The sequence below is a fragment of the Scardinius erythrophthalmus genome (genome assembly GCF_964197995.2).
Source record: "Scardinius erythrophthalmus genome assembly, chromosome: 3".
NCBI lineage: Eukaryota > Metazoa > Chordata > Actinopteri > Cypriniformes > Leuciscidae > Scardinius > Scardinius erythrophthalmus.
Genome location: NC_138223.1, coordinates 34910885 through 34925528, shown reverse-complemented (window position 1 = coordinate 34925528; position 14644 = coordinate 34910885). Strand labels below are relative to the sequence as shown.

The 14644-nt window shown below is 36.5% G+C and overlaps 1 protein-coding gene and 1 long non-coding RNA gene across 2 annotated transcripts; both read right to left on the bottom strand.

Annotated features, from left to right (window-relative positions):
• Nucleotides 1–1925: 1925 nt before the first annotated feature.
• On the bottom strand, nucleotides 1926–4780 carry LOC308687607. The gene is made up of 4 exons (XR_014029762.1): nucleotides 4408–4780; nucleotides 2588–2929; nucleotides 2455–2496; nucleotides 1926–2279 (listed from the first exon to the last, which is right to left on the bottom strand). It is a non-coding gene; the product is annotated as an uncharacterized lncRNA (long non-coding RNA).
• Nucleotides 4781–5097: 317 nt separating this feature from the next.
• LOC308687593 (uncharacterized protein) lies at nucleotides 5098–14636 on the bottom strand. The gene is made up of 7 exons (XM_081360246.1): nucleotides 14147–14636; nucleotides 11493–11929; nucleotides 11059–11161; nucleotides 6920–7972; nucleotides 6728–6795; nucleotides 6596–6639; nucleotides 5098–6052 (listed from the first exon to the last, which is right to left on the bottom strand). Exons 2-7 carry the CDS (start codon nucleotides 11799–11801, stop codon nucleotides 5965–5967), a joined length of 1665 nt encoding a protein of 554 aa, XP_081216372.1. The 5' UTR covers nucleotides 11802–11929; nucleotides 14147–14636; the 3' UTR covers nucleotides 5098–5964.
• Between the last annotated feature and the right edge of the window lie 8 nt (nucleotides 14637–14644).

Sequence of the window (14644 nt, the reverse complement as noted above, 5' to 3'; positions counted from 1 at the left end):
CATGTTCCCCAGTATTTCTGCCATTTATTACAACATGCTTCTTGAACCTGACACTTTCCTTCTATACCCTGCTTAAATTGACTGTTCAGTTGTTATCCAGTTTAAGTGTTCCTACACCATTTTGTCTGCTTTTTCATGTCCTTGTGCGTGCCCAGAAATTGTACTAAAACTCCCATATGCCTTACTATATAAAATAACCTTTTTTTTATTTATTTTTTAATCTCTTCGATATAATTGGAAAGTTTGGAGGCTTGAGAGTGATGCCACTGAATCTGAGCAAATTAAAACCTTATCACTTCCTCAACCCACCCAAGTGCTATTTGTGTTGAAACTAACTCTGCAGTGTACACTGAGGTTAGTCTGGGATTAAATTCTGCCTCAGAAATTAAAATATTATTAATATTATGATTTTAAAAAATACTTTATATTAAAAATCTTTGTTAACTGTCTTTCTGTTAATGCAGTAATGACAGCCATCTGTGGCCACCCAGACCCAGTGGTTTAAATTATGTAGTTTAGCATTAAGTTTATTATTAATTTACAACAAAACAAAAAAACATTGTGCCTTTATCTACAAAATCTTTTTTTTCTCTTGAATTATGTAGTGAAATTGGACAAGCTCAGTGCCGATTCATTTTCTGCTAATGCTTTTTTGTGAATTTGAATGTGTGCAAAGGATTGTGGATGATTGCAGGTAGCCGAGATTTGCAGCCTTTCGATTGAGAAGCACCCTTCGCTGAAGTTAAAGGGTTAGTTCACCCAAAAATGAAAATTAGCCCATGATTTACTCAGCCTCAAGCCATCCTAGGTGTATATGACTTTCTTCTTTAAGACGAATACAATCAGAGTTATATTAAACAACTTCCAAGCTTTGTAATTACTTTATAAGCTTTATAATGGCAGTGAATGACTGTTTCTGTTTTGAAGCATCCATCCATTATAAAAGTAATCCACACAGCTCTGGGGGGTTAATAAAGGCCTTCTGAATTAAAGCGATGGGTTCGTCTAAGAAAAATATCCACATTGAAAACTTTATCAACTAAAATAACTAGCTTCCGGCAGACGGCCTACGCAAGTCGACTTATACCAAAAGAGTAACACTTAACGATGTATGACGTAGGATATAGGAGTAGCGCATAAGCTTTGACGCATCTCACGGTTCAAACAACTAGGACTGGCCAACAAACTCAAGCTCCTCTGATATTTCTCTTTAAAAATTCTCATTTTAGACTTCTAATTCGTGACTGGTGTTTTGTTTTGCTCTATCCTCTGCGCTTCCGTGTTCATCAATGAATTTTGTGTCAAGGTCAAGGGTTACTTTTTCACCTTAAATAGATGCGTACAGCCATCTGTTGGAAGCTAGTTATTTTAGTTGATAAAGTTTTAAATACGACTATTTTTCCAAAACGAACGCATCGTTTCACTTCAGAAGGACTTTATTTAACCCCCGGAGCTGTGTGGAGCACTTTTATCATGGATAGATGCACTTTTATGGACTTCAAAACAGAAACAGCCATTCACTGCCATTATAAAGCTTGGAAGAGCCAGGAATTTTTAATATAACTCCGATTGTATTCGTCTGAAAGAAGAAAGTCATGTACACCTTGGCTTGAAGGTGAGTAAATCATAGGCTAATTAAAAATTTTGTGTGAACGATCCCTTTAACTCAAAGCCACTTGAGGCCTTTTTTATGGGTTTATGGAGAGGCTTTCCTACACTGAATAAACCACTTTTGTGAAGAATGAATTGGCAGCCTACTAGTATCAGCTGAAAAAGAAAAAGGTTGATAAGCACTGAACTAAACGAATATGGTCCTTACACTGACTAAGCTATCATTCAATTAAATTACTTAAAACACCACATGCATGATACTGTTATAAGGAAGACATAAAGACCAAATATCTTACATCCTTTTTTTTGTTGTTGATTTATTAAGAACTGAAGCCACCCTGGACATTAAGATTGCAAGTGAAAGCAGACAAAGATAATTCTAGAAGATTACAACATGGAATTTTTGAAAGAAACAAAATCTACTGAGTAAATTGATTTGTAGTCCCCATGAAATGATCTTTACCAAGTAAACACATAATAATAATAAAAAAAACCTGTTCCACATGGGGGAGGGGTTAAACAGTTTCAATGTTGTAGATTTTTTTTGTTTGTTCTGGTCTTCAGATGCACCACAGAAACCGCCAGTAACATTCCCAGTAGGCCAACACACAACACTGCTGCAAATACTTGGTAATGCAGAGAGAGTCCATTAAGACCTCCTGACAAATCTGTTTTTTAGGAAATAAAGTGAATAAGTAATAAACAAGAGCTTATCTTGAGGGTTGGGAAAGAATTTAGCTCACAAAATCAATTTTATGCTATATTTAATTCAAAAACATATCAGTAAAAGGACTACAAGTGAGTGTTTCCAAATATATAGAAAAGCAGCACTTTTACTCTTACCTTTTACACGATCAAAGGGTTTTTCTTTGTTTTGTTGGTTTGCTAAAAACATATAAAAGGTGAGCAGGAAAAAAAAAACACTAATAATTATAATGCTCACATATATCTCAAGAAATCCAATGCCCTCACTTACTGTATAGTTGCACTCCTTTGTCAAATTCCAAGTGTTTTTTATATAATGTTGCACAGTGGTATGTGGAAAGGTCGCTAGTGGAGATTTGGGAAATTCTTAATCCAGTCATTTGCTCCTCCATAAAACCCTCAAAACGACTTTCATTATAGTTCCAGACGACAGACAGTTCTCCATTATGTTTTAGACTTGTGACCATCAGAGCCATTGGCCGCCCCTCACTCATCTTCAGCCAGTGGATGTCATTGTAGAAAGAGATGTTACACTTTAAAACCACTGTGTCTCCAAGGTTAACTTTTTTCAATTGTACTGCTTCCAAATGGTTTAGGGGGAGAATTATGAGAACTGGCAGAAAGAAAAGATAATCATGAAGCAACACAATTGCTATATATTTTGTCCTAACAGTGCTATGCATAAGTTTAGACACCCATGCTAAAGTTGACTAAAAAGAGGAATAAAAAATCATCTTTTGGAAATTGAACTTAATGCCTTAATTAAAAAAATTAGGAAAAATCCAACCTTTAAGGACACCAATTTTCTTTGTGAATGAATAATGTATCGTAAATAAATAAATGTTCTTCCTTAAAATACAGGGTGCATAAGTTTTTATTTTATTTTTAGGATACTATGCATCCTGATAAAGTTCCCTTGGCCTTTGGAATTAAAATAGCCCCACATCATCACATAGCCTTCACCATACCTAGAGATTGGCATGGAGTACTTTCCATAAGATCATCTCTCAATGCAAATCAAACTAGCTATTAGGCTAACTGAAATAAAACCATGCCAATCTCTAGGTATGGTGAAGGCTATGTGATGATGTGGGGCTATTTTAATTCCAAAGGCCAAGGGAACTTTATCAGGATGCATAGTATCCTGGATCCATGAAGTAACTGGCCTTTACAAATAAAAATCTGCCTGGCTCTATGGGAATTTAACATAGGGGTGTCCAAACTTATGCACCCTGTATTTTAAGGAAGAACATTTATTTATTTACGATACATTATTCATTCACAAAGAAAATTGGTGTCCTTAAAGGTTGGATTTTTCCTAATTTTTTAAATTAAGGCATTAAGTTCAGTTTCCAAAAGATGATTTTTTATTCCTCTTTTTAGTCAACTTTAGTATGGGTGTCTAAACTTATGCATAGCACTGTAATTGCATTGTGTTCAATCCACTCAATGTAAAATTTATGATTACTTAATCCATTTGTGTTGGGACTACATGAATGTTTTTTTTTTTTTTTTTTGCATTAACTGAAATGAATTTTGTTGGATTGTTAGTTCTCAACATTCTCAGAGAGTAAATGTTGAAATTGTGCTATTTTATGTGTTTTTAATGTTTAATGTTCATTAATGTTTGACATTTAAAATGGTTTCTGTTATGTTGACGTTTTTGGGGTTTCCACAGTGTTGAAGAGTAGAGCTGGTTTGGTTGTGGCTGCATGTATAAAGAAAGACCATATTGTACATTGCTTCACTTTATCAGAAATATGCCTGTGCCAGAGCAGAAACAAGTTACTCCGTTGCACTGTGTTAACTACAGAAAGTCTTTCTAAACATAAATTGTCAGACACTAACAGGACTTTTCCATTTACTCAAAATCACAGACTTGGATATATTGGAATCTTCTAAGTATAACTGAGCTGTTTTAACTAAAAAACATTGACTAAGTTTAACTAAAAATATATGCTTAATGCACACAAAATTGTGTAACCAAGCCTTTTTCCCTGTAACAGATACACTGAAATTGCATGATATCACTTACTTTATGAAGTTTATTTTAAATCTGTTTTTTAAAAGATAATTAATTTTAAATCTTACCTGTTATTAAGCATGATAACACCATTGTTGTCAGTCCAGTGTTTGCTTGATTTCTGAAAGCCTGCAAGATTTCCAGTCAAAGGAAGTAAAACCGTTCTCTGCCCACTCCCAGCGTACAAGGTTTTTTTTTATATGTTTCCATCAGTGTTGTTATTGGTATAGTCTCTTAAATACAGTTAAAGGAAAATACTTGGTGATTTCCTACTAAAACATTTTTCGTTTTTAAAGGCGGCAATTGAATAAAGAATTTTTGTTAAGCAGAAAGCAGTCATTTACTTCTTTAGTCAAGTGTTAGATACTTGCGATTCAGGTGAAATTCTCTGTAATTCATTTCTCTGTTTTCCTTTCCGCTTTCAGTACGTTCACTAGCTGCTGCAATGGGATCAGTTTTGCCTGTTCACTGAAGGTTATTTCCGTCAATTCAGACACCGACGCCTGTTCTGAGACCAGAATCCATTCGCACTGCAACACTCTCTTGCAGCAGGAAGTTGTTTGGCCAAAGGAAATAGGTTTACTCACACAAACATTTAAGAGTTTCATAGCTGTGAAAGCCACAACCTACCTACATATTTGTTCTGAAAAACAGTATGGGACAAACAGAAAAAAAATCTAAAGATTATCGATCAACATTTTAGCACCGTATTTTACCATTGCTTTTTGAAGACTCAGAGGTAGCACTCAATTGTGGTTAGCAGGACAGTTCACATATTTATTTACAATGCTGATTCTGCTTTGCAGCTTTTCCCGTTTATGCATGTTAGTTTTTACTATTGTTACTATATGACAATGACAAGAGTTTTTTTTCCAGAGCACAGAAACATACAGACAGACAAATTTGACAGAAAATAGTGGCATGTCATGGATGGGTGAAGTTACAGAGCCTTGCAGGTTTAAAAATGATTTATTCAATTTAGTGTGCGTTTCAATACATCTACAACTTTATTTTGCCAGCCTGCAACAACTGTTGCAAAAACCAAACGAATGGTCACATTATAATTCTTTAGTATATCAAGAAGTCCAAAGCAGGTAGAGGCATTCCTCATTAACTGGATAGGCCTAATAAACGGATATTTAGTGTTAAGACACGAATCCACAACTATTTTAGTCAATTAATAGCATTTTAAAATCCGACTGCTGGGTATAAAAAGTATCCACCAATATAAGGTTCACCACAAACATCTAAAACACTGAGCAACACCTAACAAAAGGAACCAATCTTAACCACGGATTGCAGAGAAGTAAATATACACATTCAACACTCAAATACGTCTGAAGTCAAACTAAATTATTATACAATAATGACAAGCTATAAAGCAAAGATTTTGATCTCAGGCACTTAAGACCATGTATTAAATGTAATGTTACCTATTTAACTTCACTACTCATCTATCTAGGGTAACTGTGTGGAACTGGTCACAACCATGATATATTGCAGGAAAAACATGGCGTGGAGAGAAAACATTCATTAAATTAACTGCATTGTAAAGCAAACATGCTTAGTGTAAACAGAGAACTTCATAAAAGCATACTATACAATATACATCATTGCTGATCCTTCTAGTCTTTCTTTGGCTCTTCATTCTTGTCATCCAAATAGCCTGGAAAGCTTTCAGCTGGTTCCCACGTGTTCTGAAACTTTGCCCCACTGAGAAAAGTAAATAAAATGTAAATAGAAAATTAAAATTTCAGGGATTAAAGAAAAAAAAAAAAGGTTTAACACTGTCTGCAATCCAAATTGATTTTAAAAGAATTAACTGAGTTTAGCTTTGGGAGCTGCCACCACACCAAAGTGTATAAATTACAGGGGTCATTATAATGGAAAAGTAAATGAGTTTGTCTTTAAGGCCTTATTAATGGCCTTGAGCAAAGCACCTAACCCCCAATCGCTCCCCGGTGCCACAACAAAAATGGCTGCCAAGTGCTCCAGGTGTGTGTTCATGGTGTGTATTCACTACTCACTGTGTACTTGGATGGGGGAAATGCAGAGCACCATACTTGGCTACACATCACTTTCACTAATGTAGTTAACTAAAGTTCACTAATGAAACCTCATTGTTAGGACGGCGTTACCTATATACGATTATAAACTCCAGTGACAAACCACTGACTTTTATGAACAGAACTAGGTTAAGCTGAATGCTACTGGTGGTTCTCTTTGGTGGTGTGATATCAGATGAGGAAGACTTACCACAATGTGCAAGGCATCCACTTGACCCGAACTTCATTTCTTCCCTTTAAAAATGAAATGGATGTCAGATTAAAGCATTACAAAATGATTTAAGGGCTCATGGGATGATGCATACAAGCACTTTATTCCTACCTTATTGTTTCTCCATCTCAGAATATTTTCAACAGGAAACACGCCATTGTATGCGTCATGAGAACAATCTACAGAAAAAACATCAGCAATGAGAATTTAATTAAATAAATCTGCACGAGAATACTAATAACAGTGAATCCAGTCAAGTTTTTTATGTCATTCAATCAGCATGTTCTATTTTTGAAACATTACCTGCCATTTTCCGCTTTCGCGGCGGAGTACAGAGTCCGGACTCATCACTTGCACTGGGATTTTTCCCTTCATCTGTTATTTTTTCAGTTTCATGTGCAGTTGTTGACTCCAATTCATTTGCATCTTCACTAATCTGAATTTGGCAAGAGGCAGATGACATGACGGCATATACTTTCCTGACACTTGACTGTCCAACACCTGAATCCGACATGTTTCCTGGTCTTGAGTCTGGGTTTTCTGCTACACTTTGGGGTGATAGTTGTGACGTGCTGGTCTCAGGTACGTTCACCATTGTGGATTCTGCAATGCGTTTGCATGCAGATCCAGGTGTTGTGCATGCAGAAGCCGGATTCGGTTCACTCAAAAGATTCTGTTTTGAAGAGATATTTGGCAAGGGAGAGCTATTTGAGGACAAAGCAGCCTCCAGCTGGGAGTCTGAGATTCTTTCGAGACGAATCTCGAACCTCTTAGCTTTCATTTCATTGGGAACAATGAGGTTGGTGTGGATCCTCTTGTGCACGGTCCAAGCGCACTGAGTGGCAAACATTTGCTCACACTGACTGCAGCTGAACTGAGGTTGAACTTCCTGACTGTGTGTGGTCAGCCCCTGAAGGGTAGTGAACATCTGCCCACACCTGTTGCAATTCTGAGGCATTGAGCACTTGTGACTCTTGAACAGGAGGTCCGTTTTAAATCTTCTCTCACATTTACGACAGATATACACGCTAGGGACCTGCTGCTGGGAGGGGTTATCACACTCATCCGATGAACAACACAGACATTGTCTCTGCATGCTGAGGTGCTGTCGGTCTCGAAGACCACGAGCAACACTAATTTCATTTGCGTGATTCTGCTTTTTGATTATTTTTCTTTTTTTGAATTTTTCAGATGTGGGCTGTGATGTTGTCTTGCTTGATGATGCTTTCTGCTCCTTCACCTGTGACACCTTGGTGGGACAAACTATTTTCGGCTTTACCACAAGCTGTTTGCATTTGGTCTCTTGCCACTTTTCAGCAGTTGCACAGCTTTTCTGAACCTTATGGCCTGATGAAGCTACAACAACAAAAAAGCAAAAATTAGGCTTGCTAAGAGTCAATGAGAGCACATTATTTATAATAAGACGCAAAACATGCATTGTATAATGGTGTTCATTTAGTGTTATTTATATAGAATTATAGTATTTAATTTTTTTAAGTATTTTTTGTTACGTGATTTTGTTGTTTTTATTAGTTTTGTATATTTATATATTTCTATTTAGCTTTCATTTATTTTTATTTCAGTTTTAGTACTTTTAGTGCTTCAACTTAAAATTGTTTCATTTCAATTACTTGCCAATGCCAAGGCAACATTTCAAAATTTCTTTTTAAAATATATGATCTATATTTTATTTTGTTTCAATTAAATGTTTTTAATATTTTTTATTAGTTTTGGTTAACAATACCAACACTGGTTTATACCCCAGATTATGTTAATCAAAACCGAATTGAAAAAATGCTTTAAAATTAGGGCTGGGTATTGACACAAATTTCACGATTCGATTTTGATTTCGATTCAATAGCTTGCAATTCTATCCTGATTTTGATTACATTCGATATCAATTCATATCAGGTACAGTAGAGTACATGGCAAAGTGATTCAAGGAAAAAAAAAAACTCAACCAATGCTGTAAACTATACAGGGAGTCAGTTGGTACATTACTATAATATTTAAGTTTAAAATTAACTGATTTGTACACAATTAAAATACACAAAAGGAGGCTTTTATAGTAATAACGTTATAATTACATGGTTATGTTTCTAATCTAATTTGTTGTTTGAAATATAAACATTTAAATGGTGGCTGTCATAAAAACTTGTTTTCATGACTTGTTTTGAAGAACAGTAAAAAAATAAATAAAATGTAATATTCATTATTCATATATTTAGCAAAATGCTCCTCTCTAGAGTTAATTTTCTAGCTGACTAATGAGCTTGTGGCCATTGAATGGCTTTTCTGAGCTAAATATAACAATACGCAGACATCTCAACCTGCACTCACTTCCAAGAGGTAGGATGCACCACTCCATAAAAAATTATATATTAATTATATTATATTATTAATTCGCATAAGCCACAAAACACAGGTTCGTTTATTCAATAGTAGGCTATTTTTGTGGCAAAAGTGATGTATGCTAGAGTGTCACGAAATAAGAGGGGGAGGGTCTTGACGAAATCAGAACGCAAGTGGTCACAGGAGACACATTTGAAACGCATGTTAGCACCAGGTGTAAACGGTAATGCGTCTTGGCTGACCACTAATAATCGGATCACCGAAAACATCTTAATACCGAGTGGAAACAGGGCTTCTCTCTTTGTTGGATGAGAGACGCAACAAAGCTCTGATGAGTCATAAACTGAAAACAGCATAGACTAGCGGTTCATAAAAATGAGGATCTTGAATGAAATTTTTTTTTTTACCCAGTCCTATTAAAATACTAATAAAGATCACCACAAAATGTTTTCACTTTAACTCTCATTTTAACTCATCTTAGTGACTAGTGATATTTTTAAAGGGATACTTCACCGATTAGCATTAAAGGGGACCTATTATGCCCCTTTTCACAAGATGTAAAATAAGTCTCTGATGTCCCCAGAGTGTGTATGTGAAGTTTTAGCTCAAAATACCCAACAGGTCATTTTTTACAGCATGTTTAAATTGTCACTTTTTGGTGCTAAAAAAAACACGCTGTTCAACAAAAAAAAAAGAGAGCTATGTGGATTAATACATCCAGCCACACAACACCTACAACGTTTGGGAGGCATTCTCGTCAGTGCAGCAATGGCGGATGTGTACAACTCGCTGTGAACTCGATCAGGGCGGGTCGATGTTAAAACAGCAGTGTCTGTCAACACTCGTGGGCGGGGCCTGTGGCTTTAGTGACGTCACTAAAGCCGCATTCTGAAAACAGGTCGTTGGGAGACACTGCTTATGATTTATGGGGATTAAAAAAAATGGTGGATTTTTATCACTATTGGGTGGTTGTGTACACACACTGCCAACACACATTTATGTCCAAACAGCATGCAAAAGTGAATTTTGCATAATACGCTGATTTCACGCAGCCGTTATTTTGAAATCGAAAGCGAGGCTCCGGTGGGAAGAAAACCGGAAGTGTCGCCTTTAATCACTGGAGAGTCGTGAATGCGATGGCGTATTGTTGTGTTTAATGATGTTGTGTCAATTCTAAAACTGTACATACATTTCTTTCATACTTTAGACTATACAGTGAAAATTCATTTATAAATAAAATATATTTTTGGGATATAATTCAGAAAGTAAAAAAAGAAGCAGGAATGAATTATATACATCCTATATTGGATATTAACATCCAATAGTGTAAATCGCGGCAGCAGCTTCAGGTTGGTAGTCCAAGGCATTGTTGTTTATCTTCACTTCCGGGGTTCTTACCACCGGAGCCTCACTTTCGATTTCAAAATGGCGGCTGCGTGAAATCAGCGTATAGGTCCCCTTTAAGCTTTGTATCAGTAGAAACCCGATAGTATTTTCGAATGACCGTGCTTCCCTCCCTCATGTCCCCCTGAGACGAGAGATTTCTGTATTGTGTGTCTGGAAAAAAATCTCCGATGACGCAAAATCTGAGGCTTTTTTGGCCAGAGGCTAGAGACTACAGCCAGTAGTAGGAGCTAGTTCCGCATGTTCTCAACCCGCCCATAGGGGGATCTCACGATAAAATGGCGTCTTTTCAGTTTCGAGTCAACCAGTAGCCTAGTTGTATCATTCTTCCGATACTGCCCTCTGTAACCGATAGGTCGTGTCTTGGGAGTGGCCTCGGGCAGCGAAGCAAGTGCATTCTGGGAGTTGTCGTCTTTCATCCACATGAGCCAAAAAAACATTTTCTGGCTTTTCTCAGTCTAGAAGGCGCCAACTTATAAAATAATTTCACATTTCTACTACATAAATTACCCAATTTAAATACACATTTATCTTTCCAGCGGTGAAATATCCCTTTAAGAACAAACTTGAGAAAAATTTTTTTTTACAGAACACTGTACAGTTCTTTATTTCCACTTTTATAGTATTCATTTGTAGTTTGTAGAGGAACTTTTCTGTAACAAGTTTATTAACTTAAAAATGAGTACCTGGTCTGATTGACCGTGCGGTCTTTGGTCCACTGGCTTTAGCATTCCCCAGACTGACAGCTCTCTTCCCAACTGAGACATTATCTGCTCTTTCTTCAGGTCCCTGTAACAAAAAAAATATATATATGTAATTTTTATTATCAAAGGAGCATAAATGATTCAATAGAATAATATACAACAACAACAACAAAAAAATATATATATTATGTAACATTAAATAAATAAAATGTCAGCGAGGTTGTCGGGGATAATTGGTGATAATGACCAACAAGAAATATTGATTTAATCAAAATTGGACAGATTTTAGCCAAAGAAATAAAATCCTTCTGTGTTGTTTTTTGGAAACACTGCTTGAATCAATATAGACTCAGTGCAGATTTATACTGCCCTACAAACAAGTGGAAACACTGACAGCACAACACATGCCCACTCACCACATCCCCTGGCCTGAGAGTGTTTGAGCTCTGTACGCCAAGCAGAGAATTATCACGTGACACTTCCATCTCGTCATCTTCTCGTTTGAAGTCACCCCTCTGAGCCCTGAAGATGGCCTCTGTCTTTTGCTGCTCACATTCCTCCAAATGCTGCTTCAACAAGTCGATCTCCCTCCAGCTTCGGGTGATCTCCACCCTGGTCTCCAGCAGCACTTTGCTAAATATTTTGACTATCTCTGAGGTTGTCGTCAACATGAGTCCTTCAATCAGAGTCCTGAACTTGGCTGATAAGGGATCTTCTGCTTCCATTGTGTGTAGCTGGCTGGTGGGGGATGTCTTACACAGAGAGGGCAGACTCACTGCCAGCTTCCCAAAACCCTTCTATTGTGCAACTACACAGAGTACAGTTGAGAAACAGCTGTCCAGGTTCAGGTTACCTTTCAACAGAGGAGATATATACAGATATAGAAGTTGTTTATGCCAGTAACAGATATTAAATGTTCCTGTGTGACCTCTGCTGGTTTTAGTGTTATTTAATATTATCTGGCTGGCTTCATTGTGACAATCTTAGAAGCATCAAACAAACCATTTTTTGCACACTATGCCATTTTGTATGTCAAAGTGTGTATGAATTCAGACAGAGCTTTCATAACATACCATTCCAGCTATTATTCAAAATATTCTATTATAAGTAGTGTTTTGAGGTAAACTTAATGTTAAAGGGACAGTCCACACAAAACTTTTTGGTTACCCAACATTCTTCAAAATATCTTCTTTTGTGTTATGCAGAAAAAAGCAAGCCCTACAAGTTTGGAACGACATGAGAGTGAGTAAATGATGATTGAATTTTCTTTTTCCTTTTAAAAAGTATATATTTAATAAATCACATACAGTTTAAAATCTTTACAGACAGATTTAGCGACAAAATAAAAGTTTTTGTATCGTGTTTAGATGCTTCTGTTTCTTTCAGTTTCTCACATATTATTATTGCCAGATAAATAAAAACATTAAAGGGTTAGTTCACCCAAAAAATGAAAATTCTGTCAGTAATTACTCACCCTCATGTTGCTCCAACCCCGTAAGACTTTCGTTCATCTTCGGAACATAAATTAAGATATTTTTGATGAAATCTGAGAGCTGGCTCACTCCTTCATAGGCTGCAAGGTAACTGATATCTGCCAGCCCAGAAAAGTTAGTAAAGACATCGTTAAAATAGTCCATGTGACTACAGTGGCTCAACCTTAAGTTTATCAAGTGACGAGATTACTTTTTGTGTGCAAAAAAACACACGACTTTATTCAACTATTAATTTTCTTCTGTGTGGGCCTCTGAGTGAGTTCACGTAGTGTAGCAGCGCAGCGCTTCTGGGTTGTACGTCAGAACGTAGGCTCACCATTGGACGACGCTGGTCATGCGTGTGATGCTGGCCAATAGTGAGCCTACGTTCTGACGTACAACCCAGAAGCGCTGCGCTGTTACACTGCGTGAACTCACTCAGAGGCCAGAAGCGCTGCGCTGTTACACAACGTCAACAGCTTAGGAGAATGACATGGAAGAGAAGAGATGGTTGAATAAAGTCGTTATTTTTTGTTTATTTTTGCGCACAAAAAGTATTCTCGTCGCTTGATAGACTTAAGGTTGAGCCACTGTAGTCACTTGGACAAGTTTAACGATGTCTTTACTAACTTTTCTGGGCTGGCAGATATCAGTTACCTTGCAGCCTATGAAGGAGTGAGCCAGCTCTCAGATTTCATAAAAAATATCTTAATTTATGTTCCGAAGATGAACGAAAGTCTTACGGAGTTGGAACAACATGAGGGTGAGTAATTACTGACAGAATTTTCATTTTTGGGTGAACTAACCCTTTAATGTTTTTTTTAATCTGGCAATAATAATAATATATGTGAGAAAATGAAAGAAACAGAAGCATCTACACACGATACAAAAACTTTTATTTTGTCGCTAAATATGTCTGTAAAGATTTTAAACTGTATGTGATTTATTAAATATATACTTTTTAAGAAAAAAGAAAATTCAATCATCATTTACTCACTCTAATGTTGTTCCAAACTTGTAGGGCTTGCTTTTTTCTGCATAACACAAAAAAGATATTTTGAAGAATGTTGGGTTACTAACACAATACAACAAAATTTAAAAATAACAATTATTTTTGTTTAAACTAATTGCAGGTAAAGGTGCACGGTTTGTTAAATATCTCAGTAATTCTGGTGCGATTCGTTTTTTTTATTATTCACTTTTTATTGCAGAGTGCCTATGTATGGATTTGATGGTTTCAGCTGGACATGACCTGTAATGTCGGGGGGAAAACGTGGACGGGGGCATTTCTCGCGTTTAAAGGGACAGTTATGCTAAAGCAAGCAAGCTAATGACGACACAAAAAATGTATTTATCTCAAAAAGTTACCTAAGAAAAATATTTGTTCCGGTCAAATATTCCACGCTCTCTGTAAGCTAACAAAGATAAAGTGGTGACGCTCTTTTCATTAATAACTTTCACCGTTACAAGAAAAGCTGCATGTTCTCCTCACCTCATCAATAGTATGAAGCGGGAATCATATAATCATGCAAATTATGGAAACGAAAACCTCAAGTAAAACATGTATATTCTCAATGCTCCATATGAGAGCAACTCACCTTCGATAAAAATCCAAGATTTTGCCCGAGACAACGCTCTGACTCCCACTGTCGCTGCGTGGAATGTGAAGCGTAACCGCATAACGGGCCGACGGGAAACAAACATCGATGGGAGCTGATTCCACAAAATCCCGGAGGAACTATTCATTTTTACCTTTGTTATTGTTGGCATGTGTCGAAACAAACCATTTTTGTTAATTTAGACAAAAATTTAATCAATAAAGCAACCCATTTGTGTACGTAGGAAAATAGGTAAACTTGTGTAAAAAAAAAAAAAAACAGTCTGTTATTATATTGTTGAGTCGAGCGTTTCATGTTTCGCTGAGTGTTTCATGTTTATCAGTGAACTTCGGGATTGAACGGAATGATCATGACCAAATAAAAATTGTATTCACCCCATCTACTTTTTTAAAACAATTCTCCTCAAACATTGCTCTTCAATCCTGTCTCATGTCATGTGCAGTCCTTTCCCACACACAAGAGTTTCCATGAATGTTA

Coding starts and splice junctions, on each gene's coding strand:
- LOC308687593 (XM_081360246.1), bottom strand. CDS start 11,801: ATGGAAGCAGAAGATCCCTTATCAGCCAAGTTCAGGACTCTGATTGAA. Junction 11,162..11,492: donor CTCTCAGGCCAGGGGATGTG/GTGAGTGGGCAT, acceptor TTTTTGTTACAG/GGACCTGAAGAAAGAGCAGA. Junction 7,973..11,058: donor CGCACGGTCAATCAGACCAG/GTACTCATTTTT, acceptor TTGTTGTTGTAG/CTTCATCAGGCCATAAGGTT.